At 38.3% G+C, this 26,407-nt stretch overlaps 1 protein-coding gene across 1 annotated transcript in view; it reads right to left on the bottom strand.

Annotated features, from left to right (window-relative positions):
• Positions 1 to 2,686: 2,686 nt before the first annotated feature.
• The window catches only part of SHISAL1 (shisa like 1), a 77,612-nt gene continuing 53,891 nt past the window's right edge, over positions 2,687 to 26,407 (bottom strand). The window contains exon 5 of the mRNA XM_005154240.3: positions 2,687 to 3,343. Within this exon, the coding sequence (XP_005154297.1) occupies position 3,343 (1 nt within the window). The 3' untranslated portion in view covers positions 2,687 to 3,342. The remainder of the gene's footprint in view (positions 3,344 to 26,407) is intronic.

Below are 26,407 nucleotides of genomic sequence, written 5' to 3'. Positions count from 1 at the left end.
TAATAAAACTATTAAAACCAGTTATCTAAAATATCTGCTACAATATGCTGAAGGATACATTAAGAGGCCAGATTGTTTTCACTCTATGTTTTTATAAGATTGATAACCAGGCAAAAAAGATAGTTCATTACAACACCAAGTCCTGCCCAAGCTTTATAACTTATCTTTTTATGTCCTATGTTATACACAGCCATTATGAAGAAGTTGGACACTCAGTTCTCAGAAAAATTGAAGAGTGAAAATGAGTTGGACCAGGAAGGAGTCTTCTGGAGCATGAAATTCTTTAACAGACACTGAAACAGACAGCTGCCATTGTTAAATAAGGTGTATAATGGAACTACACGCTTCGGTAAGTGGTAATTTAAACTCCCTTATTTTTCCAACCATATGAGGATAAACACAGAGGAAAATATATCTATATGTATTTTAGTCCTTTCTTTTTTTCTTTTAATGGAATACTGTGTTTGAACGAGTCTCTTTCTGCAGAATAATTGAAGAATTCATTGTAGTTTATCTGGGTCATCATGATTTCTATCAGGTAAATGCAGAAGGCTATCAGAGCCTGACTACATAGATGGTTGAGATGTTCAGGTGTCTGTCTAGCTTGTGCTGTCTTACAATGCCCCAAGAACTATGGGAGAAGGGCCAATAGTGATGGTAGTAGGGAAACATTATTTCCCTTTATTTTAAGGCCCAATGAGCATTAGTATTATTCAGGATTTTATACTCACTAAACTGGAGAGGTTATCAGATTATTGTAACAACACAATGGATGAACAGTGGTTTATCAGCTACAACATGGATTTATCCCTAAATTAGCTGATAGGCAAAATCAGAATTTCAGCCAGAGATTATCTACCTTATATTAACTGGCTCTATATAGAGAATAAAAGAAAACAAACAAACAAACAAAAAGCACATCAATTACAAGGTATACATATACTAGAAGTAAAGCATAAAACTGCTCATTAATAACGCACAATTCCCAAAGGGAAAAAAATCCCTTACAAAATACAGTAAGTAAGTCACACAAACCAGTATCTAATACAAATTCTTTCATGAACATAAGCTTTTTACAAAGCTCTCTGTGGCAGTCATCACTTGCAATGAAAGTAGGTGCTGGTAGAAGGTAAAAGAAGCAAACAGCTACTGCAAGGTGCGCAAGGTAAGACTGATTGCTGTAGATATGTATTTTGCTGAGTGCTTGCAAGGGGTTATGGATCTTGGAGCTAATGAGAAGTATGGAGAAGACATGATGCTGTTAGAGGCTTGAATGGCATTACTTCCAGCTGCTTGGTTTTCTTTGTGTTTCTTGCAAGCTGGCGCAAATAGTATGGTGTTACAACTCAGGTTCAGCTCTCCCACTGCCAGGATCACCTACTCTTTCCATGTAGAGGCTCTCATCATGAAGGAGAGAGCATTTTGGACTGTCTGCTACTATCTGCAAGCTACTTACAGCATGTCTTTTCTAGGCATCCCTTTTGTTCTCAGCTGAAGAGCTCTGAATAGTTCTGCAATGCTCTGGTGAAATATATTTTTTAGAAAACTGGAATCTCTTAGGCTTAGTGTGAATCGAGTTCTAAAAAATACTGACTGTTTTATTTGAAGGGTTATGTTTCTCGCAATGTGAAACACCCCACTTGTGCTGTAGCAGCTCTGTTATGGCTGTACAAGATGAGTTGTGTACAGAGGTGGGTAGGAGCTTCTGTGAAAAGTGAGAATGGGCCAGGCCTAAAGTTTGCCTAGGACAGGATGGAGTCTAATGCCTGCAGGGTGGTACTCACACCTGTGGCATTAGAATGCTTTCTTATTTGCTGTTGCCTGCCCTTACTTGGTGATATTTAGCACTTTTTATGAGCTGGTTTGCAAAGAAGAGGGCATGCATGTATTGATATCCTACTCAGATTCAGCTTTCTTCAAAGACTGGGCACTTCTGTGGTCTCCAGTTTTGTTGGGGCCCCTATCACTATTTATTCCTGTGTAGCTTCAGTCATGTACCATCATGCAGTCTGGTAGCTGTAAGTCAGCTTAAATCACTCAGTAGTCTATCCCTCTTGAGTTCAACAGAAGACTAATATTTATACTAATCAAAAATGTACAAAGGAAAACTTGATTATTTATTGACAAGGTGATCCTTATGTTGGTTATAAGGTAAAATATGTAGTTATTCTAAAGTTATTCAGATATGATGGAAAAAAGTATTAGGCATGAAGGATTAATTTGGCAGTATCATGGTTTAGTGTTATGATTTCTAGATTAACTCTTCTGTTTGGTTGTCATTGACAAGTTCTCCATGTATGTGTCTTAAATAATTGCATTTCACAAGATTTGCTCATGTAATTGGTACTGTGTGATTTTAATATAAACTTGTGTTGTGGAAAGTTAGATCAAGCTATTGTAACCTAATGACCAAGTACTCTCCATACTTCTGCCGTAGCATCATTGCCCTTCTGGCTTACAAATGAATTCTTAGATTTGTGAGGGTAAATTCTAAAGCCAGTTAGTGGTGAAAGGAATTTGACTATTGCCTTGTAAAGCAGAGGGACAATGGGATTATTGCTTTTAAAAAAATGTAATTTGATTATTTTTTTCTGCTTCTCAGTCAGCTTCAGTGGAAATGGAGGTGGTGTCTGTGTTGCTGCTTAATAAAGCTCCCCTCTTCACAAGGGTGGGTGAAGCTGAAGCCAATATTTGCTCAGATATTTGATGTCTTAGCAGAATAATTGCCAATTATCTTCAAATGTGTATTAAAGTCAAAATGGTGGATATAATGCAGTTTGACTCGATAAAAGGGATTCACTCTACCTTGTAATGCAGATGGCAGTATGGTTAACAGTGATGAGGATTGCCAGCATCTACCCTACTGGGACAAAAATTTCACCAGAGAACTCTGGAAAAACTCACATTCAGTATTCTGACACTTAGATCAGGCTCAAATGGCAATAGATGGATGGGGAGGCAAAGAAATGTTGTCTACCAAAGGTTTGTCTAGTGATCTTTTCCCACCTTTGTGTGGATTTGCCAGAGCAACTTATTTCCTTTTTGCTATTGAGCATTTCGTCAAATATGATGCTTTCTTTCAGAGACAATATTGTCAGTCTAGAATTAGAGTATTGCTTACAGACTGCTTTCTTCTGGAAACTCTTTCTATATTGTTTGCCTATGGAAGCTGTCTGCCTGGTGTTTCTTTTGAGGGGACTTGCTCAGTCTTTTTCCTGTAGTCTTTCTCTTTCCTGCGTTTTTCAGCTTTTTTCAGCTCTTGTCATTTAGTTGATTTTCTTAAAAGCTGCTCCTTGAAGTCTGGTCTTACCTCTCCCATCTTGAGGCACATCAATATCATTTTCTGGAAGACAGAAACAACAAATATTCCCATAATGTTTCATGAACACACAGCATAAAATTTTTTCCTATGAAAAAAAATTGTGAGTTTCCAGAACTGTGGGTTTAATTTGAGGAGGAGAGAGAGGAAGGAAAAGCACAAGAAAGAAATGTGTTAGGAGACCTCTACCTTCCCTCATTAGCCCTATTAGGCCCAGTGTGAGCTTGTTTGATACAGATGGCATAGTATCTTCCTATTGCACTTGTTACCACAGTATGCAACAGACCAAGCATAGGCTGCTTACTCTATTATTCTTTTCATATGATGGAAAAATGTACTTCTATTTCCACATGAGTAAATGTTATATTCATGTGCTTTCCTCACAGAAGCATTGTATTTGTCATTTTTGCTTGTAGTGACTCCTGGACATAACAACTGCTTTAAATCTGCTCATCTTCAACTTGTGCAGAATGTGTATATGTAACTGGCTCTGTGATCTGTCCACAGATGAACTATGGCAGTGTGTTGGTAAATTGGCTGAAACCCAACTAAGGGAAGTTTTGATGTAGACTGAGATTACCAATCATAGTAGTAAATTAAAGCAATGCATCTGTTTGCTCAAGCAGGCAAGCATAATGGTGCAAATACAAGCTGCTGGAGGCACAAACTGGCATCCTAGTAACAACAGTACTTAATTAACTTCTCCCACCAGAGTTCTTTGCATATTTGGTATTCCCAAGTCTATGTGCTACATTATACATACTGCATTCTATTCATATATAAAATATAAAGAAACATCTGGTGCAGAGAGCAGAGTATCTGTGGGAATCAGCATGTTTGGAGTTACCTAGTATTTTACCCATGAGATCTACTCAGTGTATGAGGCTTGAGCTTCAACTTTCACATCAGTGTAACTCCATTGAATCTGCTCAGAAGTGCAAGGTCAGATGGGCTATCACCAGAGCTGTATCATCTCAATTCAGCATTAGGCATTGCTCGGAGTTCTGTTAGCCAGGGAGAGCAAAAACATGTAGTTCTCTCATAACTAAGTCTGAGGATTTAAGCCTTCACCCAAAAATCTGTCAAATGAAATCTATGGCAAGGTTTAAAAGTTAATTGCTTTCTTGTAGTTAAATAGCCTAGACAGCCTTACTTGTGTTATAAAGTTACTCAGTGTTGTTTTGTTCTGTTACTGTCCTTTTTTGATGTTGGTAGAAATGAATACTAACAAAAAATGCAAACTTGCTTCTTGTGAGGTCTGAAGGCAGATGACATTTAAAACAAGCTGTCTGTATCTAGAAAATAGTCTCCTCACTTAGCTATAACTGATTCAAAAATACCTGGGGGGAGAGAAACTGAAGAGTATGAGCACATATCATGGCTTGGCGCCACTTATATCTTTCACAGCATCTTCACTTGTTTCTTTTCACTATTCTGTAGAGTGCTATGTGTGCTTTAGCTCAGATGAAATGCTTTACTAATCTACAATCTGCATAATTTAAGTCACTAGCTTGTTTGACAGTACGTGGTTTCTCTATTTATTTTTAAAGAAATATTTAGAGATGGAGCAGGTAGAGCAGGCATTTGCATGCTCCAGGGCAGAATGCAGTTTTCAGTGTCAGCCTGTCAGCCATTTACTCTTTCCCTGTACCTGAGAGAACCAAAGATGATCCCGGCCAGACCCTTCTTCCAAGGTTAATGTAAAATCAAAAATGTCACCAGAGTGGTTTAAAATGAGAGTTCCCATACCCAAAGACCATAAAAAATTATGAATATTTGTATGCAGCACAAAAGATAAAATATCATTTGCATGAGTAGCTTCAATTCTCTGCGGTGTCCCATAATGTGCATATAAAGTGATGGGGGAATGAGTGGGAGGATGTTAACAGCGGAGCCAGCTCTGAAAGCCTCTTGCACCAAGTCTGAAACATTTGTCCTGTGTTTTCTGAGCTCCTGGCTAAGTCTGGTGCCTAATCAATAACTTCTGCCTGAAACTGTACCCAGACAGGACAGACTCCAGGCTGAGAGGTCCTCTCCCGCTAGTCAGAAGTGAAGTGGGATGTGTGGTTGACTAATCAATGGCTGGACTAGCAAAATAGAGAGGTGCTGCTTCAGATAACTTTGCAATAGCAGGATCACTACTTGCATTTTCCTGAGAAGATAAATGATAATTTCCATGTGCAGTTAGCCACAGTATTATATCCCAGTCTCCCAGCATAGAGCGCTTGGCAACAGAAACCTTATATTTGTCATTTCTGGTAATTTCTACAGGATTTTGATCTATTTAGAGATGAAGTGTGATTTAGAGTGAAGTTCTGAATGTGGTTCAGGTTGCTCCTGCTCACTAGCGAAAGCTACCATAATGGTATATAGGACCTCACTTGCCACCACTGCTCTACCTGAATACTTAGTGAACAGCATCCAGTCAAGCTGTATTGGTTTTCATTGCCTGGCAAGGAAGTAGCTCACTAAAAGTTTGTCTCCTCTACCACAGCAGTGACTTTGCATGGTGGCTTAGTTATGCTGGAAAAAAAAGACATCCATTAATAATGAAGGAATGATTCAGAACCTATAGAGACATTTTTTTCAGGGACTTCTGTCATTTTCTGACAAATGAAGTAAACATTTGCTGCGTTCACCATTCCAGGGCCTCTTGCTAAATCAGTGTTCACATCAAAGTGCCATCAATCACCACAACCCCTTCAGACCTTAGATAACAAAGCAAATGGTCTTCACAAATGTCCAGATCTCACTTTTGCATAAAATTGTATGACACTGATCTAAGCAGACCTGCACTGATCTGTTCCTATTGAGGTTCTGCTGCAATGCCTTCAAATCTGGTCACGCTGGGAGTGGAAGAAAAGCTTTTGTTCCCTATGTTCCTAAGAAGAGCTTGGATACCAGGCTAACAAAGAGCTTTCTCCACTAAGAAGCCCTTGGCAGACACACTAATTATTACAGGCATTAAGAATGTTCTCCTTCCCCATAAATGGAAGGACAAGGGAGGACAAAGCACAATGCACTGTATTTTGAAAAAAGCCTCACAAGATTGAAAGGAAGGATATGGGAAATGAGTTGCAGGACAAGCACCAAATGAAAAGTCATTCAGTTGTCTAAACATATTACAAACCAGAAAGAAATAAAACATAATCTAATCCCTCTGCCTGTGGAGTCTGCCAAAGAACGGGGAAATAATTTTCATAGCTTGGCATTTGTACACTCTTACGGCTACATTATACATAGCATATAACATTATATCCAAAATGCATGTTGAAATGCTGATTGGGTTACCAAGTATAACTCTTGAAAGTTCTGAAATGCCAAAACAAATGTTACTGGTGCGATCTCAACTTGGCCCTCTTGTTTGAGTAAAGGAAAATGGAAAGTCTCAGACTTCTTAGGTGGGGCTCATCATCCTTTCTTTTTCTTTCTTTAGGAGGACACCAGAAGAGCTGAATGATTCAGGTTTTTCTGATGTAGAGAAAACTTCAACAGCATCTAACGTTTGCTTCAGGTTGGCTCAGTCCTGAAGAGGGTTTAGTTTTCTTTAATTGACCAGAAACACTTCGACATTATGCAGTGGCATTGAATATTGCCATGTTGACATAAAGGAGTGGTGTTTTGGCCCACATATTCATCCCCAGAATGCGTTAAATCACCTTTGATGCAGCACAAATTTTCCCCTGGTCTAGACATGAAAAACACCACAGCACCTGCATGAAGTCAGACAGAAAGACTGCCTTAAACAGTGGCAGATCAAATTTGTCACAGCCATTATGTAAAATTACCACCATCACTGGTAGCCATCACTAATGTTTCTAAAATAATAGCTGGCTCTGGGAACAGACATTTTGTGCTTAACAGTTTAAACAAAACCCAGGCACTGGAAATTCTCTTCTTGAAAAACTGACTCTGTATTTTCAACTTGTGTTATTTGTACCATAGCTGACAATTCTGCAAAGGTGGAGAGAAATGTCAAAATACATTTCAAGGTGAATACCTCAGGAGGATGTTAGGGTTTAAACAGAATAAAGTGCAACACACGCCATATTCATCAGAGTTAAGTAACCCCTTACCAGCAGACCTAAAAAAAAGACAATGGAAATACCTGGGATGTGTCAAGAACAAAACCAGAAGCTTTTCTGCCCTTGTAGGAGTGCTATTGGTGGTTAGGGCACACTTAAATGAAGCCAACTAAGAAAATCCCTTTGGTAAGTAATCAGAAATGTCTGGAATGCTTATGTCAATCAGTTGTCAAAAAAACCTGTGGGAATATGTAACAGGCCCATAAACTCAGGGAGGAACAGACAGATGGGCTTGTTAAATCTTGATCACATTCAGTGGGGGATATTTTGGAGGGGATCCTGTTTGAGGGCAGGTAGCAACTGTATCAAACTGGAAGCCTGTAACTTACCTGGTGCAAGTGTGAATAGCGACTAGAAAGGTTATTATGTGCTTTGGATTAAGCATAGATGAAGAACCATGAACCACAACTCATGTGAGTCATAGATCAAGTCTTCTGCAACATGCCCTGAGCACTCCTGGGATGTGGTATGTACTTTGACATACTGAAGGCTGTCAGGAGATAACCTGTAATTGATGCTGGGAAAGCCATGATCATGTGAGAGATGCTGTCTGCTCCTGTTGTTGCTTTACAGGTGGGAAAAAACCATCTAGATTATATGAGTTTCCTTTGGGTTGTGTTTACAGCAATATATTTGCTCATGCTGCAATGTGTTAGACTCTACAATGGTCTGCTGAATGGGGAAAAAGTGAGACACATAAGGTGTGACTGGGACAAACTCAAAAGTGCAGGTGAAACAGGTCCTACCTACCCGTCATTGTAAATGGAGCTTCATGTCACCTGTCAGATTGTCCTCCTCCCTTCCACCTGGGAAATATAGGTGGGAAATAGGCATAGTCTTTCACTGTGCTTTCACAGAGCAGAATCACCTGTCTGTGTTATGGAAGCTAATTATCATATAGAGGCTTAATATGTTATAAAAGCAAATGCTATCAGCTGTCTTAGACACTTGAGTACTGTAGCAATATATTCAAGAGTAGCAGTGACTGTTTATAATGTTAGAGAAAGGGTTACTAGAAAATGTCAAGTGCACAAATATGATGCAATGCAATTTTTAAGAAGAGTTCTATTTTAATATTTTGTTATGAGTGTTGGTAAATCTGGCTTTTAAATTGCTTGCTCCATTTCTTAAGAATCTCACCTCTTTTAGCCTGGATTAAGCTTGTGCAACACCCATAAGAACTGGGAGATATAAACCAAACTTCATATCATTGCTGATTGCTTCTCTCTGGCTTAAAGGAGCTTTAGAAACTTCAGGAAGATCTTGCATTCTAAGGTGGCAGGCTGGCTTGGCCACTTGTACAGGAGAAGGAGCTGCTGGTGGATGGCAGGTAACTGCTGGGCAGGTCCTTGGTTGTGCTACTGTCCTGTGGTGAGCAGGTTGGTGGGTCAGGGGAGGTGGACGACTACTCTCCACACTAGAGGGACATAAAGTAACTTGAAGGGTTTGCACCCTACTGCTGCTTATTTCCTGGTTAAATCTGTACCCAACAGTAAGACTGGCTAATTAACACCCACTGGTGAGTAGTCACCCAAGAGGCAAAGTTACTCATACCACTGGAGGGTCTTTGTTTGGCTTTTTAAATTACTTTTTAATGTGATGCCATGATTTCTGGTTGCTAATATAGAGTTCAAAGGTGGTTTTCAGAGGAACACTTGTGTATGTCATTTGTCTGGGTTTCATACTGGCCCACTGGTCCAGAGTTGTGACTAGGACAGTACTCTGCAGTGGTAGCCAGAAAGCTGGGAAGCAAATTGCAACTAATTAGAAACTGCCTCCCAGCTCTTCTCTGAAATGAAGAGGAGGGCACTGCCCCAGGCTTCTTTTGGCACAACATATGGTCTCATTACTGATGATCAGGATGGGTTTTTTTCAGTGAAACTTGGGATCTGCTTGGATCCCAGGTCTATCTCACAGACGGTTGTGAGAGAAGACTTGGCACTTGGAGTGAGCCTGGAGGGTTGCTGCAGGTGAGGACTTACTTTCCCCACCTCCTCCACCAGAACTGAGGGTGTTAAAGCAGCTGGCTTAAGTTTTGTTATTAATATGGCTGCCTGGCTAACAGACCAAAGCTGAGAGAGAAAATGAGTTTCCTGTAGAGTTTCTGGAATACCTATAATTGCACAAATTTAATATGTCCTTTGTCCCATCCACTGGGTTGGGAGAAGAAGGAAACCACACAGGATACCATTTTCCTTGCTTTTTACTAATGGCCATATTTTGCAGTTTTTACTTACAAAAAGCAGTGATGTGAAAACAATAGGGTTGCTAACATAAATAAATATTACTTACTGGGAATAATATTTTCTGAAGTAATCCCATGCTTCTGAAAGTCAAGTATTTTTCAATTAGTAACAATGTTTTTCATTTGATAGTTCCTGAAATGGTTGATACTCTTGAACACATTTGTGGAGAGTGAAAATTCCAGGAGAATTTCTGAGAGTTTTTCTTTGGTTTTTTCTTTTTTTTTTTTTGTAAACAAAATATGAATCATTCAAAGTTCCAATTTATGTGTGTTGATTAGAGGAGCAGATGAAATTTTGAGGACATAAACTGAAAGGTGAACACTGAAGAGCTACATGTGTCTTCTCTCACTGAAGCATTGCAGTCCAGGTTTTAATGACCTGAAATGTTTTCTTCCTCCTCTTAAGGTCATTAAAAAAACCTCAAACCAACCAAACAAGAAACCCAAACAAAACTGAAACTACCCTGGACCTTCCAAAACATCCTGATAATCTAGACAGCCAATTACAAGTAAAACAGAAAGTGAGATGGATTTACTAATTTGGCAGACATCTATAAAACCCTCACATCACTACCAGGTGCCTGAATCAGGTGCATTACTAGAGGCTGAAATCCGTCTGGCTGATCTTTGCCAAATTTTCCCGTAGGCTAAAGTGTGGCAACTATTAAATAACCGGTACATTGGAAGGCAAACTGATTTGCATAATTCACACACAAAAAAACCCCACACTGTTTTCATTATGTATATCATTTGAACTGCTTTCAATTTTTTTTTCAAGACATCAATAAGAGATATCAATAGAGATATCATGCAATGAACTCCAGACTTCTTGTTCCGCTTGAGACTGTGCTCATTTTCACATATTTTCAGCTAACTAATGACCAAAACGCTTTAATTGCATTCCTGTCATAGAGAAGGATGACTTGAGGTATTTAGACATGGAGAGGCCAAGAGGAACTACTGCTAGAGGCAATTTTTTGCCTCTTTCTCCAAGATCTGGGGCAGGCATATTGCTTTGGAAAGGAGATTATTGCTACGTGTAATTTAATGGCATAGATCCTATAAGTGGGTTTAATCATCCCTAGTTGTAGACATCAAAATGGTTAGATGTTGTCATTTTCAGGCTCCTTTATTGTCACAGAAAGCAACAGGCACCTCTGCAGATGTTACTCTCCTCCTGGGACAGGGGTCAAGGTGAGTGAGTGATGCTGTGGGTACTTCCTTTTGTTTTTAATAGCTTCAAAGAAACAGATAGGCAATCAGTTCAGGTGCAGGTGTTTAATAGTCCAACACTTAGAGGATGAGTACACCCACTGCCCCCAAGATTATAAAAATGTGTAACTCTAAGATGGATTTGTTACCATCATATTGTCTTACATTGCCACAGGAAAACATATAATCTTCTATGTAAAATTATCCAAATCTGTGCTATTCACAATCCAGTATGACTAGGTGGAAGTTGTTCTGTAGTCTTCACATTCTGGTTAGAAACCATCTTCTCTCATGTTTACACATGAGAAGATTTGATTCATGTGATTAAGACCTATACCATACTAAAATATTCTGATGGCAAAACCAAGGCCTGAAAGTATTTCTTTGCATAGACCTACCTTTGGAAAGCAAAGAAGCTTCTTACCTACATGTGCATGTGGAGTCCCAAAGATACTTTTTTCCCAATTTCCCAAACGCTTATGTTACTGGCTTTAAAAATCTGTTCCCACAAAGGGGCTTTGACATACCTAAGATACTCAAGTACTCCTCACATTTTCTGAGCTCAGTGTCAACCCACATCTAAGATACAAGACAGCACAATGAAAAGTACAGGAAGCTCTACAAGAGTGTGCCCTTCTGTGTAAAACTCAGGTACATGATAGGAGAAAAAGCTTCCTCTCATGCTGACTGACAATTTGAATTTAACAGATCCACTACAAACTGAAAGCCAGGTTTAAAAAGCAAGCTGTAAAACTTCACATGTAAGTTATGATGTAGCTTGCTAGGACACTGGCATTTCCTGCTTATGCAATATCCTAAAGCACCCAAAAACTTTACTAAGGATATTTTGAAAACAAAACCATGAGAACTTTGGTATCACAGTAGTGCCTGGTTCAGAAAGAAGAGCAGTTATACAGTGTATTCTTTCATTAAGTCTAGTAACTCTTTTTTTATAATTTCTTTGTCAAACAGTGACTAATAATTTTCTCATAATTTTCTTATAATTTAAATTTAATAAAAATAAATTTAAATAATAATTTTCTTATCATTTAAAAGGATACTTATGCAAGCTGTACTCTGTGTAGACTATCTTTACTCGTGTGGATAGTCAATTCTAAGCATTGTAGCAGATCTTTACAACATACAGCTGAGGCTAAATGCAGCTTTATTACACAGGATGTTGTATGGTTTGTTCCTTCACTTAAACTGAGCTGTACAGAAAAGTGAAGGAGAAATGTGGCCATATGTAAGGAGCTGTGTGGGTATATGTATACAGGAGTGTGCATGCATGTGTTTATGTATATGTGTATTTATGCATCTATTGTTTATTTATCTGGGCCACAGTTTTTGTATGTGATCTCCCATATTTTTTAAATAACTGTAGCTTAGTTTATTTGTAAAATTCAATAATGAACTGCTAAGCTAAATAACAGTAGGACAACCTGTATCAGGTGAATATTCTGGTACTTTTATTATCTTTTAGCCCAGCACTCTATCACCTTGGCATCAGCAAAATTAAATCTATTAAAATTGCTACCCAGCATGTCCTGAAGTCCAGGAGAGGATAAAACCAAACACATTTGTGGAAAATTAACATTAGATTTGAGTGTTTTGATGCCATTTGCAGAGCTTCAAGGTTGCTGACTTCTTTCAAGCCCTGTGGAAGTAAGTAAAACTGAAACCCACTGAGATTTCAGTGGTTTTATATTAGAAGTAAGAGAATATTTTTTTCTAGGTTCTGTTTGAAAAGAGGGGGCAAAGTTGGTTTACAAAGCAAATCAGTTTAATATACTGTTTGAAGGTGATCCCAGACAGATCACACAAAATTCATAGAATCATAGTATGGTTTGGGTTGGAAGGGACCTTAGGATCATCCAGTTCCAAAACCCCTTGCCACGGGCAGGGACACCTTCCACTAGACCAGGTTGCTCCAAGCCCTGTCCAACCTGGCATTGGACATTGCCAGGGATGGGGTAGCCACAGCTCCTCTGGGCAACTTGTGCCAGTGCCTCACCACCACCACAGTTAAGACTTTCTTCCTCATGTCTAATCTAAGTCTACCCTCTTTCAGCTTAAAGCCATTCCCCCTTGTTCTGTCACTGTATGCCATTGTAAAAAGTCCATCTCAAGATTTCTTGTAGGTCCCCTTTAGGTACTAGAAGGCTGCTGTAAGGTCTCCCTGGGCAAAACAAGCCCAACTCTCTCAGCCTGTCACCATAGGAGAGGTGCTCCAGATCTCAGATCATCCTTGTGGCCTCCTCTGGATTCACTCCAACAGGTCTGTGTTTCTCTTGTGTTGGGGGCCCAGAGCTGAATGAAGTACTGCAGGTGGAGTCTCATGAGAGCAGAGTTTTGATAATCAAGCTCCTTTTGATGCAGCCCAGCAAACAGTTGGCTTTCTGGTCTGCAAATGCATACTATGTAAGTAATAGTTAATAAATAATTCCTTATATTTCCTTAAGAATTCTTAGTAGCACTATGACATACTCTAGGCTCTTCTCTACCTGGTCCTCCTTTCTTTCTCCCATTTCCATTTTTCTCTCCTGAACATTAGAAACTTTCCATAATAGCTGCTGCTTCCTCCACTAGAGCTGAAAAAAGATACGTGTGCTGCTTCTCTTAGCCTCGCCAGAGGCTGAATTTACTCCATATGCAGAATGGTCTGTTTAGGAAGGAGGAATCTGTTTCAGCACTTGAATTTTAATCCCCAAACTTGTGGGTTATCCCAGAGTTTTATCTTTACTAACAGTTATATCAACTTTATTATTTATGTCTGCACAATACAGGATATTCTTTAATTTCTGTAAATAAAAGGTATATTACTGGCATATGGAAAAATTGTTTTCTTGAAATAGTTTTAGGTTTGTTTTTTTTTATTTTTACCAAAAAGACTCATTTTCTTCTTTCACTTTTCAGTATTAAGAGGCCTAGTTGTCTGAGTCAGAACTAAAGAAAAAAATATGTAGTAATTACTGCGCTGAGAGCTAGATTTCTGTGTAGGATGAAACAGTCATTCTGTTTCCTGTAACTGAACTGTGTATGATTTTTTTTCCTCAACTGAATTCATGTGGCTTTTCTAGCTATATGAAATCTGAAACTATTTCTTTAAAAACAAATTTCTGAAGACAATTCAGAAAAGAGAATGAAGCGTTTTTTTAACATTAACAAAATTATCAACAATTAAAAAATGGGAGTAAACCTGTTGCAATTTAATGCAGTTACTGTTTGGCTTCTTGCTGTAGATTCAATATATGTTTATTTGCACATAACGAATTTTTGTTGATTTGCAGCTAGTGTAACACCCATAAAATTATCACTAGACACAACACTAAGTACTGGAAGAGATGTTAGAAAGACATTTTTATGCAGAAATGCCTGTTCCCCTTCCCTTTCTGCCTTCCCCATGTAAAAAGCCATAGGAGAAGTTGAGGTATGTTGAGATGCGGAAAGAGGCCAAGAAGCCTGAACAATTTTAGCTGAGTGCAAAAGGCAATAAAAGAATGTCTCTGTCGTGGTTATCTGAGCTGTGCTGCCAGCTCTGTAAAGAAACACACTTCGACACCAGTGGTGGAACTATGGATGGTTTATTATTTTTAAATTGTCTCACAGCTGCATCTAGATGTTGGCCTGCTGGGGTATAAAACGTCCCTTGGCTGCAACGGGATCTTTGTGCATGGATCAGTGACAGTGTATGACCCCTGCTGAGCAGCATTTCTTGGGTTGCAGGGAAATTAAAACAGTGCTTGCCTGGCGTCATTGGGCTGAGGTATTCAAGTTGGTATGGTGTGGTTTGAATGATAATTTATGGAGCATGGAAATTTCTATTTTGAATAATTGTGATTGCCAGCTGGTGGGTTATTCTCTGTTTATTCTACATTATTCTTCATTATTTACGCATTTGTTTGCATGCGTGTGCACATTTTGTATGTGGATCTATTGTATGCTCATTTTTTCATGACAGTATTTAGCCTTCTTGCAGTTGCCCAGTGATGACTGAAGTCTTTAGGTGCATGACTTCATATTAGATTGGAAGCAAAAAGACTGTAATAATTCAGAATGAATAATTCAACAACAGCTATGACATGCACAGAGAATCCTGCTGTGCTGTGTCAAATGTACTTGTGTCCACTATAATCTTACATCACTTTCCAAACAAAAAGCTGGAAGCCAGTTATTTACACACAAAATTAATCTTCACCTCTTCAACTCTGCTGGCTTTCTGTGCCTACAGAACATGAGACAAGGATTTGACAGGAGATGCCAAGATGAAATTTTGCCCAGAGATTTCCATTCTTTGGTGTGATTATGCAACCACCACGCAGTCCCACTGGCATCAGCAGCTATTATGCAACAGCTGCAGAACCAGGAATTTATTGGAAGAGATGGGGAGGAAGAAGGCCATATATCTGTCCCCTGTGTTCCCTAATGGTAGAAGATGAAGCAATTGGAAAGAGCATTTTGTGAATTTGGATGTGCAGCTGTTGGACTGTGCTTTCTGACTGCTTGGTAAGTCTGACATGAAAATGATGCTAGGCAAATGTGATGCTTGGGTCACAGCAACCACACAGAACATTGCTACAGGCTTGGGGAAGAGTAGCTGGAAAGATGCTCAGTGGAAAAGGACCTCAGGATGCTGACTGATGGCTGTTGAACACAGTCCAGCTTGTGCCCAGGCAGCCAAGAAGACTAATGGCATCCTATCAAAAATAGTGTGGCTGGCAGGACCAGGGTAGTGAGTGACCCCCTGTACTTGGCACTGGTGAGGCCATACCTAGAATACTGTATTCAGTTCTGGGCCCCTCACTACAAGAGAGATATTGAGGTCCTGGAGCAGGTCCAGAGATCGACAAGGCTGGTGAAGGGTCTAGAGAACAAGTCTTATGAAAAGAGGGTGAGGGAACTGAAGTTGTTCAGCCTGGAGAAAAGGAGGCTCATGGAAAACCTTATTGCTCTCTACAACTACCTGAAAGCAGGTTGTAGCGAGGTGGATGTCAGTCTCTTCTCCCAGCTAGCAAGCAATATGATGAGAGGAAAGAGATGCAAGTTGTGACAGAGGAGGTTTAGATTATATATTAGGAAAATATTCTCCACCAAAAGGGTTGTCAAGCACTGGAACAAGCTGCCCAGGGAATTGTTTGAGTCACCATCCCTAGAAGCATTTAAAATATGTGTAGATGTGGCACTTAGGGACACGTTTTAGTGGAGGACTTAGCCATGTTAGGTTTGTGATCAGACACAATGATCTTAAGGGCCTTTTCCAACCTAAATAATTCTATGATTCTATGAAAACTGATGTTGGTGTGAGTCATCTGGGAATGCAGCCTCCCACATTCCTTAGATAATTTAGATTTTAGAGAGCCATTCTCCATAGGGTCCTTAGCTTGACCTCCTGTGCAGATCTAGCTTTGTATCCAGTGATTCTTGCTAATATTGAATGAGTTCCCTTGCAGGTTTTAAAATTGCAAGTAATGGGTATTCCACCTCATCTTCAGACATTTCCTTGGTGAATTGCCAGCTTTGAAGAGAAATGTACATACTTAGCTGAGAAGAATCCCACTGTCAAACTTCAGCTGGTTAAATGTTAGTGACTTGTATAAATTCATCTTCCAGCATAATGTCAAGAACTCAAGGAAGAAAAGCTTCCAAGTGATTTAACCCATCCTAAAAGAAGTGTAAGGAATACTCCTCTGGAATTGCCTCTTTCAACAAGTTAGTGAGGATACCTAAATAACTAGTAGGTGCTCAACTTCTAAATGGCTAAATTGACTGAGGTTAACCCTGCTTTATATTGCCAGTCAAGATGTGTACAAACTGATCTTCCAGGTATTGGCTCTTCTGTCTTTGTTTGCTACAGTCTGCTACTATTTGGAATCTCCTTGCCATGAAGAATTTACAGACTGTGATCAAATTACTTTTTAATGTTCTTTTAGCCTTGAGGTCCTTAAACTTCTCACAGTTTGACAGACTTTCCAAAAGTCAGATAAGCTCTGCAGCCATTTTTGAATATTTTGCCATCTGCCATTACAAGTTTTTCTGCTACAGGCCCTAGTGAAAGCAACATTTTCCTCTACCAGCTTCACCACTGCTAGTGAGATAAAAGGCCTTTACTTCTAACTGGCATCTCCTCTTTATATGCAAGAATTTCAATAGCTTGCTAAGACATTGTATTGTATAGGAAACTGATGGTAGGTAGCTATCTATTCTATTACTGGCTATTTCAAATGGTTCCAAGATAATCTATGCCTGTTGTAACAGAACAGTAGAGAGTTGTGCTGTTACCTGAACTTTGTTGTTTCTCCATAATGTAAAATGTGTAATCTTTGTGTTGTGAGGCAGGAACTTTGTTGCCCAGGTAGACAACAAAGGTGTGCTAAGTTTCAGATCCCAGAGTACAGCACGGTATAAAACTGTAAGAAAGAGCTACATTACAGTCTGGTTTTATAGTTGATCTTTGTAGTACATTTGCAAATTTTTATAGAACTGCAGGAGAGACATATATAGAAACTGGATGCAGTGAAGTCTGTGAATCCTTTAATGACTCCTTCATCTTCTCTTAGTCTACAAGAATCTTGCCAAAGCATTATATTATGTGCTGCACTGTGTGAGCAAATCTATTTGTGTCCTTTCATATGGTCTGGTTTTAGTATGCTAGATAAGGTGAAAAACCCAACTAGAAGAATAAGTGTCCACATACGTTTGTGCTTAGACAAGGCTGAACCTGGTACTGTTGGAGACCAGACCTACAGACAACTTCTCCATGTCTCCACAGACCAAAGATTACTGCCTGCCAGATATGAAGGAGGCACAGTCCTCTGGAAACTGCAGCATAGAAATGAGGATGTGGAGCAATTTCTTACAATATTACAGTTTTTTAAAAATCTACACAAATTACAATAACAAACATAAGTATTCTCAAATACTTTCAGCGTGGCCCTCAGTAACCAGATAAGCTTTTCTGTCTTATCTATCTGTCAAATGGAATTAACAGAACTTGACTAGCTCTTGTAAGCACTGTGTGCATAAATATACCACAGCCTACAAAGTACTCATTTGCTTCTATAGTGTATAAGAACAGCACTAATATCAGATATAGCAAGCAATCATGAGAAATGCCTTTAAGAAAGAGGGAAATACCAACCAATCTCTTAGCTAATCTTCACTAATCTTGCTTTTTAAATATTCTAAACCATGTTTGCAGTAATCCACATAGACTAAAGGGAAAAAGAAAATGAGCCAGAGATCACCCTCACAGGTGAAATTTATTAATGTAACGAACACTGGAAGATTAGGACATAAAATGGGAAGATGTGGATTACTCTTGTCATTCTCCTTACAAATCCTCTTTTTTTCTCTTATCTCAAACTCCTCCAAAAACCTGCTCCTTAGAGCCAGCATCATCTTGTGGTCTTTCTTAAGTATGGTTGTTTGACTGCTTCAAGCATTTTCACTTGTGCTTTATGTACTCCCAGGGAAACGACAGGAAGAGTCAAACTGAGCAAGAGTTGGCAAATACCAAACCAAGTTTTTGCATTGTTTTTTTTTAATAACATCACAAATAGGTTGTAATAGTAACACGTTCACAAAAATGCATCAGCAGTTTTGTCCTCTTTTGGTTGTTCATGCAAACAGTGGGGTTGTTTTTAATTGTGACACCATTTTTTGCTGTGAGTTCTGAGAGGCTTCAGTGGCTAGTGAAAAAAATTAAGTCAACTCCCAGCCCCTCATAGAATTTTCTTTAGAATGTCTTAAAATTAAAATTAAGCAGGCATTTTCCTGGTTGATTTCAGTTGTTAACTTCAGCAGCATAAGAGAAGTTTCAGAGGGTTTTGGTGATCCAAGAGGGTGAATTCTGGTTGCCCTCCAATCACAACTTCTTTTAGGTGAAACTGCTGGAGATGAGCTAATCAAGTAAGAATGACAAAAGGTGTTGTGTTCTGCAGCTCCCTATGACTCATCACTTTTCAGAAATGAGAAGTCGGGAATGCAATAAAAATATAGCTTGCCTTCCTCATGTGTATGACTGATTAAAATCTGTATCACTAATCAACATAGAATACAGCTAATGACTGTTTAATTAATTTACTGTAATTTTTGATGATCACTGCAATTACTTTTCCACGTGCTGCTACAAATGACAGTAATGATTTTCAACAGAAAGAAGGCAGCCTGTGTAGTGTGTCAGCTCTCAGAGCGGCATCACTTTAATGACTACAAGGAATTGCTTTAATATACAGAATTCAGCCTAGAGAGATCTGATTAGTTAGTTAATATGCACAATTCCCCTCACTACGAAGTCTCCTTTAATGTATAAACTACTCAGCTATGTATTAGAAAACCAGTTTTTCAGAAAGAAAAATTGTAGATGGACCTTGTCCCCTTTTAGATTGAGCCCAATAGTCATTGTTCTGCCGGGTGACTGCATGAACTGCTGTACAAACACCTTTCCACCACTGCTTTTAACACTTACTGTATGTAGATGGTTGTCTCCACAATCATTCCACCTTTGAGATTCTTTGGAGACTAAGTAAAGGTTATGAATACGCACAAACACCAGGGAACAGATTACCTTATTGGGAAGCGAGGTAGATTATTTATTTCACACATAACCACTTTTTATAGTTATTTTTACCCTCCTGTTTTTTATGATGGATGCCCAGTTTTCACCATTTACTCCTTTGATGATGCTCTGTGGAGGATACAGAATGTTGTGCTGGTTAAATTAATTTCTCCGATGTTTTAAGTAATGTGTCTCATTTGGGATCATGTTATTAATTAACATGGGACTAACACTAACAGCATTTCTAATTGTGTTCCAGTGACGTTTGTCATATCCCTGCCATTCAATGTCTTAAACTGGTTTTATCTCTTTAGAATTTTCAATTTGGAAGAAACTTTTAGTAGTGGATTTCAAAGTCTTTTCAGAGGCATGGGGTTTTTTTTTGACAGTGAACAGATTTTCTTCATAATTATGGTTGTAGATATCTGTGTATATATATTTATTACAGTATTGATCATGTAAGTTTTCCAAAAGCTTTTAAGTTTTTGAAAATTGTTTGTTGATCAGCATCTGTTCTCTCATGACTTAACAGAAAAATTAATGTTTCCCAAATTTTAAAGCTTTTTGATATATTTATTTTCTTTTGAGACTGAAATAGCCATATATGTGATATCTTCCTAAAGATGTGGTTAATTGTTGGCCTTTTCTTGAACTGTGCAGTGAAACATCATTAGAAAACCATGGTCATACAAACATGTTTTATCAATTTTGTGATGAAATGCCCAATTGCTTGCTGTGGTTGTCTTTGTCATGAGCTAATCAGGGAACAGTGACAATAAAAGTAATTATGTGGTAGATCCTTGACCTCTGTTTTCACTGCAAATACATGTCTAACATTGTTACCATTTATGGTCATGCAGTCAGTATTAGCATATGAGCTTTCAATGATTTCATTTCTGTTTGGTATTCCATACTATGTCATTAGTTCATGTAGATATTTTAGCAAACTCTCAAAGATCTTTTGCAACCCTATAAAAGGATTATTTATGATATGGCTTTTTGTTTAATAATAACTCTAAGAATAATAAATTGTTTTAAACATAGTCCTCAGTTCTATTACCTACTTGTTCCTCCTTGAATTAGAGCATTACCTGTATCTTGACATTCAAAATATATGTTGGGAATTGATTTTTCACAACACTGAAAGGAATGGGATTTTACTTTAGTGACTTTTTTTTCTTCTTCATTCTCACTCTGTTAAAAGCACTAAGTGCACATAGATAGTTGCTTTGCAGATGTTTTTAGTAGTTCTCTGGGGCATAGCCTACTTGAAATGAATCCATATTGTGCCATAATTTTCTTTTCTCCTTCTTTTGAAAAGTGTTTTCTTTCACTTTAGAACTCCAAATTACACTAAATCTTCTACTTAGAAATCCTGTTGCAACTTTGCACAACCAGAGGATGGTTTGATTTCCTTGGAGTTCAGATCATTACCTCCATTTGCAGCTATCTTTGATGCTGTTTTACCTCCATTGTTTGCTTATCCATCTGCTTGATTTAGTCGCTAGGAAACTAGAAGCAAGTAATTGAATTTTATCAATGCAATAAAAGTTTTGGTCACTGCTAGTTAAAGCTTAATACAGCTGAGATTGCATAATTCAATAGAAGTTGTGGGAGGTATTCACTGCTCCATACCTTTGCTATTCTAGATCAAACTACTCTTAAATGCATGTCAGAGACAAAGAGGCTGATCTTCAGTTACACTTGTATAACTGAAGTTACATCTAAATCAGGAGTAATTGAGAGCACCTGACTTAGCTTTTTAAATGCAAACATGAAAGTGAAATCAGCAAGCCTTGACACCTTTGATGTGTTATGAAGAGTAAGGGCCAGATTGCATGAATGTATGTAAGTATGAAGCTCAGCTGTTCTCAGCTGTGTTTGCAAAGTGGCTTTGCCTGTTACAAAGTCTCTCTATGATACTCAGAATGGGAGAAGCTTCAGTATAACCTTGCTATTTTATTTTTCAGTGTATATATAAAAGGTGTAAAATACACATGTGCTATTACAATTACTACAGAGCATCTAACACCTAAGAGGATGTAAAGGGTAGGAGTTTTGTAACTACTACAAGAGAGTCAAAATTAAGTGTTTTCTGTTGTAGAGCAGATGAAATTGGCTAAGAAAACTTGGGCTGTCACACTCCTTTCTGTTTATGATGCTATAGTTTCATGACATTATGCAGTGCAATTGTGGGCTGAAAAGAAGTGTTCTGATTTTGCATGAATTTTATGCTGTGATCTGCTACTTCAATAGTGTTATTCTGGATTTGCTGTAACATAGATGAGGTAATGATCTCAGTGCCAAAAAACCTTACTTGAAATGTATGAGAAAATCTAAGAACAGAAGATGTTCAGAACTGGTTTCCAGTATGTTTATCAGCTTTCTCAGTGTGCAGAGTTCATTTAGCAATAGTCTTCAGACGGCCTTTTAACTACTCACTATTATTCTAAAGATAAAATAGGGAATTATCAGCTCCTATGCAATGAATCTGCAGTTAACAAGAATGTAAATAAGTAAATATTGCAATATGGAGTCTATAATTTACAGAGCAAAAAGAAAAGGAGAATAAAACATGAAATGAAAAATACATATTATATATTTATTTAAAAAAAGATGCAGTGTCTATCATTGTATGTGAGGAGTGAAGGTGGTAAGATTTGCATGAAAAAGAGTTTGGGAATGAGCTCTGAGGCCTTGGTGCTTGACAAGCCCTGGGGCGATGAGTTGGACAGTTGAAAGACAGGGAAGTTAAACAAGCAAGCCTGGGGAGGATGGGCCAGGATGTAGTTGTGGCAGGAATGTCAGTTGGAGGCCAGAGGATGTGGAGGTTGTGACACGGTCCAAAACATTGTGATTGGTCTATTTAGCTGGAGAGTTTCACCCTGGCCAATGAGATTGAAAGCTGTATGTATGTGCAGGTTGGGAAAGTACCAAATAAGGGGACAAAAAGGGGCTTGGTGGTAATAAAAAAAGATTTGAGTCTCTGCAGCAACTTCAGTCCGTGCTGTGAAATGCCACAATTGTACACAAAGATTGGCTATATTCAGATTCAGGTGGACAAAAACCTTGCATATTAGCTTAATGTCCTATGCTAATAGTGAAGTTTTAAATACAAGAAAGAAAGAAAGCACACAGTAAATGAAGCGTCTTAAATTATTTGAATGCAACTGATAAAAATCTAACTGAAATCTCTCTAAAAACTAGATTAAAAATAATGTATGTTCATTATTATAGTACTGAGGCAAGTAAAGAAGACTCACAGCATTGCAGATTTTGATGTATTTGGTTCCAAGCCCACTCTCTATTTATGCTGTTGGTCTCCTGCCCTGACATCAAACAGTAGGCTAAACACAAGAATGAGTTTCAGCATCTGTCTGTTTTAGGAACAGAAAGTGTTTCTTAGTTGTGCTTTTGTTTTTAAACAATTTCTATTTTTTACAATTATGCAGTTCCTAGAAAACAGACAAGAATAGTTATAAAAGGGTATATACAATTATATCTGTTATTCCAATTCAATATATTTTGAAGGAAATGGAGGCATACACATAATGGTAAATGTTTCTTGATGCACCTAGCATCTGTTACCAGACAGATTCTTCAGATGATGTTAATTCCCGAGGAATTCTTGCATAAAAGCACTATAAAAGCATTTAATTTCATTTCTTTACATGTTTAAAAAAATTACTGCTGTACTTTGCTGTATTTAGTTTGAGCATAATATAAAAATCTATATAAGGGCTGTAAATAAAAAATATGCTTTGCCTTATGTTGAAAAAAAATCTCATCTTTGAAACAGTATAATTATATTTCTGCTTAATGTAGCAATTTTGTAGGTGTAAATTTAAGACCTTTCTTATTTTCAAAACACTTAAAATGGAAGGAGGCAGATTTTGTTCACTTTGTTATTGTGAATATCTTGAGCAGCTTGTGCACAGAACCCTCCTGCCACCCCAGTATCTAATGTTTTTGGTGGACTATGGCCATGTTCACACTGCACAGCTGACCCATTTCAATGCCCATATCCCAAGCTAAATGACACAGAAAAGACTGCATGCACAGCTCTTAAAAATCATTGCAGCAGAGGATCTACTGAGTGCAGATATTGGCTTCAGTGATAGTTTGTATCCTCTTTAAAAATCTGGTATCAAAAGGAATTCTTTCATAGCCTTTTTAGTCATCAGGAAAGTATTCCTTTGGGGTTTTATTCACAGCTACTGTGGACATGCTCAGTTACCTGCTGGCTTCTAAACTGCCATTTTTATATTTTATAGGCTTTTTTCTCTCTTTGTTTTTGAATGCTTTGGTAGTCATTTGAAGAGGTGACAAGTAGCAGCATGCTAAAAACTAAACTATCCTATTTGTTGTCTGAAAGGCAACCTGACTCAGAGGAATTCACAGCAGAAACAGACTGCAACATCTAATCAGAGAAAGTAAAATAGACTTGCCTTTGTGTAACCCATTTCAACTGCATAAAGGAAATAAGCATTGGCTTACCCTGCTGGGCTGATACTTTTCCTGATTCTGGACAACCAGCAGGTTTCCAAAACTGTATGTCATGTAGCATAACATGTGTGATTACATATAGAGCAGATGTTGCCTCTGCATGCTGCTGTGCAGAAAAGCAGGGAACAACAATATGAAAGTTAGACTTCAAGAAAGTATTCCCTGTGATTTGCATCCTTGATGGAGGCAGGGAGGAGCTTAACTTCACCAGAGCAAGGCAGAGAGATCTGTTCCACTCTTACATGTTACACATCACAGTCACGAAGTATTTGGAGAAACTCTGCCCGGCTGCCTGGCACACTTCCTCTTTTGCACTCTTCCTTGCTAGCCTGACCTTTTTTAATCCTCATGGGGGTGAGAATAAGTGTTTTCAGTAGCCAGAATTCTGATTCCTCAACTTACAATATTTCATGTTATCGCCTCCCTGGCTTGTATTTCTTTGAGCAGCAGTAATGATTTGCCTGCTGCTTGTTGCTGCTTTTTGATCTCCAGCTGTTAAAAGCCAGCTCAGGCAAACCAGACTGAAGATTCTTACATGGACCAGTTAATGTGGAAAGGCCCAGCTGATGAACCTCAGCCAGGACCTGGAGGAACCACCATGAGGCAATCCACAACCATTTAAACTCATTCATTTGCAGACTGTGATGGTGTTTGGGTTGCAGAATGGACATCCATCAGGACCTTCAGATCACACAGGCCTTTGGACAGACCTCAGATGGTTTCCATACTAAAGAAGAAATCAACATTAGTTGGGCTGCAAAATCCATACACTGCATAATGAAGAAACATAATTCTAAATCAGGCTCAGTGTTTCTCAGATTAATGATTTTCCTTCCTGTCCTTGCACAACACTGCAAGCTCTCTGCAGAGCAGCCAGCAGCATGTGTAATGGATTCCAGACTACTTTAGTTATAACAGTATTATGGCTATACATGGTCCTCTTTGTCTCAAGTAAATAATAAAGTGATCTGCCACAACAAAAGGTTTAAACATCTTGGGAATGGTTCTACCCACTGCATACTATGACTTGCTTGATTCTTCTCTCTGAGCTACCTGTTTCAAACATTGGTTTCATTGCCAATACATAGCATTTAAACTAGAACACAGAAAGAAACAGCAAAATAAAAATTGCTTACACCTTTTTTTAAATCCAGGAAGATCCCAAACTGCTTTACAAACTACAGGTTAATCCTGACGTCTTTCTTGGCATAGCTTTTTAAACTGTCAGTTCTCTGCAATAAGGATACAGAAAGTCTTCGGTACTGCTGAGATTCTTGATGTGCAAGAATCACTTCCCTGTTATGATCATGTAGTGTCTTCTAGAACAGGCATGTTTTTTTAACTGTACTAGAATAGACGTAATACAGGAAGCTAACAACTTCAACAACATCTGTCATCATGAAAACTTGCAGACAGTTTTGGGAAATGTTTTTAGCAGTATTTTTTATGCCCTGGGATATAAGCATATCTCACAGGATTAAAGAATCTATTTTGTAGTTTCAAAACACTCATCAGTAAACAGGACATGTTCTTATGGTATGGTGCCACATATATATAACCTTGCTTGTGAGGTACTAAAGAAAAATGCTCGTTTTCTTTACAGAGGAAAAAGCTGAGACAAGTTTAGCACACATTAACAATGCCAATGCAAACTAAAAACTTGATTTTATAGGCTGAAAACCTGCTGTTATCAGAACATCTAAGAGGTTGGTGTCATCACCCAGAATAATGGAAATTGAGGTATAAAACACAAAAAGTTATTAATAGATTAGGTAATTAAAAAATCAGTGATGGAAATTATAAATCCAGGAGCTCCACTGCTTTTCTTAACTGATAGCTTGATTGCATATTTGGAAGTACTGACATCACCCATCCAATATAGACTGCAGCAGAACCAGACTCTGAGACTTTCTATATAGCAAAATTACTGTATTTTCATGTATATAAACTGCAGACTACCTAGTACAGAAATACATAGCCAGGCAACCTCCTTTTAGTCCCCACTGTTTTAACCATTGCTATAATACACAAGTCTGTAATTTTTTGAGGGAACTGTTTACTCAAAAACCTCTTTCACATGCTGAACACCTTGCCTGAGATCACCAGTGCCTACTACCTTTTTCTTGGTAGTTTTTATGTATCCAACTCAGATCAAGTCATCAGTCAGGAGTTGTGAGTTTCAAAAATTGCATGTTAGGAATTTGGAAATATGGCATCTCTTGTAGTGTTTTAGATAGTGGAATACAAGGAAAAGTTATAGTTTTGCTAAGGAAACATCTAGCTATTTCTTCCATTGAGCAAAGAAAGGAATAGTAAAAGAAAACAAAACAATTTCATGGGAACTGAGGGGAATACAGACAGACAGTTAACCACAGAAGGGCTGAGGGTTACCGGAGTGACTTATCAATGCTCATTTCCTGCAAACACAGGAAAAGGAGCATATGGGATATGCTCACCTGATCCTAACATACATTCCCCGCTTA

This window comes from Melopsittacus undulatus, chromosome 5, assembly GCF_012275295.1.
Source record: "Melopsittacus undulatus isolate bMelUnd1 chromosome 5, bMelUnd1.mat.Z, whole genome shotgun sequence".
NCBI lineage: Eukaryota > Metazoa > Chordata > Aves > Psittaciformes > Psittaculidae > Melopsittacus > Melopsittacus undulatus.
The sequence above is the reverse complement of the archived record's forward strand: the minus strand, read 5'-3'. Positions and strand labels throughout refer to the sequence as shown.